The 1,709-nt window shown below is 37.4% G+C and overlaps 1 protein-coding gene across 1 annotated transcript; it reads right to left on the minus strand.

Moving 5' to 3' along the window:
* Nucleotides 1–222: 222 nt before the first annotated feature.
* LOC104224151 (uncharacterized) lies at nt 223–732 on the minus strand. Its single transcript, XM_009775734.1, has one exon. The coding sequence runs from the start codon at nt 730–732 to the stop codon at nt 223–225; it is 510 nt and encodes a 169-aa protein (XP_009774036.1).
* Between the last annotated feature and the right edge of the window lie 977 nt (nt 733–1,709).

A 1,709-nucleotide genomic window follows, 5' to 3' on the forward strand; every position in this document is an offset into this window, starting at 1 on the left:
GGTACATTATGAAACAGATATATAACATCCATCCAAACATGTGTGAGTTTCAGCTATTGATGGAATTGTACCACATGTATCCTCAAGGCAAGAGTAGTTTTTGAATCATCTCCTTAAAACGAAGACAAGAAGAAAAAAAACTTTTATTTACTTTTGTGAAAAGAAAACATAGATTCTGTCGATTCAACTAGCAAAAAAGAAAATGAAAATAGTGAGATTTTATCAAGCCAAGCTGACGTATACCGAAGTGGCAACACCAAGCGCGTAAGCACCAATTGCCGCCGCAACCAATTCTTTCCCGGGCTTCACCACCGCACCCACACCAACAATCCCAATAGCACCTACCGGGACCCGCTTCAACAGCTCTTTCCCTGCACACGAAACGACAGCGTCTGCAAATACCTCCACCGCAAACTCCTTAAACTCAGTATTCTGGAGCACAATTTCGCTCTCTTTCTCTTCGCCGGATCGGCGCGTGGAGACGACTTTAAATGCTTTATCTACTTGTAATCGGGTCGGAGGCGATTTGACCCAGTTGGTTATGAGAGGGACGGAGGGATAGAGAGAAGCGTAGAGGCGTTCGGAGGCGGAGAAGAGCTGGTAGGGTTTGACTCCGGGGAAGGCGTGCTGTGATAGGGAGAGACAACCGTCGTAGACTAAGTCACATGCCGAGTTGAACTCGGACGAGCTTTGGAGTGAACGAGTTACTCGCTTAGAAGCTGAGAGTCCCATAACTGTAGTTAACTTTTTTGACTTTTTTCCCTGTGATTCTGGGTAATCTCCGTTTCAGAATTCAGATTGTGGTGGCATAGTACTATAACAGGTTTTGGACTAACCAGTATTCGACCCGGAAATATACGGGTTAATCATCTTTTTCAGCCCACCCAATGTATGTATTTGATCCATATTCAACCTAAAGAGTATGGGCTCGAATTTACATCTATACCCGCTTTTTGGGTCACGTTTTAACTTGTGCCCGCTTTGCAAAAAAATTGCAAGCATACCACTTTTTCGCGTAACTTCAGTATACGGGGCTGAAGTAGCAAAGACAATCACGCAAAACTTCAGCATTCTAGTAGACGGGCCTGAAGTAGCAAGTGTGCTGAAGTTTTTGTTTGTAATTGTTGAACTTAAGCATAATAGCTGAAGTTTTGTTCTTTATTTCTGAAGTTTTTGTTTGTAATTGCAATAAATAAGCTGAAGTTTTTTTTTTATCCTGGTTTCATTAGTTTTGTCATTAAGCTTTTTCAAAAACTTCAGTAAAAGATACTGAAGTTATTTAGTTCATTTATAAAAACTTCAGCACTAAATAAGCTGAAGTTTTTTTGTCCTAGATAAGCTTTTCAAAACTTCAGCAGAAGATGCTGAAGTTATTTAGTTCTTTTGTAAAAATTTCAGCACTAAAAGCTTAAGTTTTTTTTGTCTTGGATTTATTAGTTTTGTCATAAAGTTTTTTCAAAAACTTTAGCAGAAGATGCTGAAGTTATTTAGTTCATTTGTAAAAACTTCAGCACTATATAAGCTGAAGTTTTTGAAAAAACTTTCTAACATACTAAATAAATAATCAGATTGTCAACAGTATCTAAATCATAAATTTTGGAAACAATAAACATGAAAAGAACAGAATTATCATTGTCTACTAACTTATGTATATGAAAATATTCACAAATTATTGTCCACTAACTTACGTAATTATTTATAATTTATTT

Source organism: Nicotiana sylvestris, chromosome 6 (genome assembly GCF_000393655.2).
Source record: "Nicotiana sylvestris chromosome 6, ASM39365v2, whole genome shotgun sequence".
Lineage (NCBI taxonomy): Eukaryota > Viridiplantae > Streptophyta > Magnoliopsida > Solanales > Solanaceae > Nicotiana > Nicotiana sylvestris.

Coding starts and splice junctions, on each gene's coding strand:
- LOC104224151 (XM_009775734.1), bottom strand. CDS start 732: ATGGGACTCTCAGCTTCTAAGCGAGTAACTCGTTCACTCCAAAGCTCG.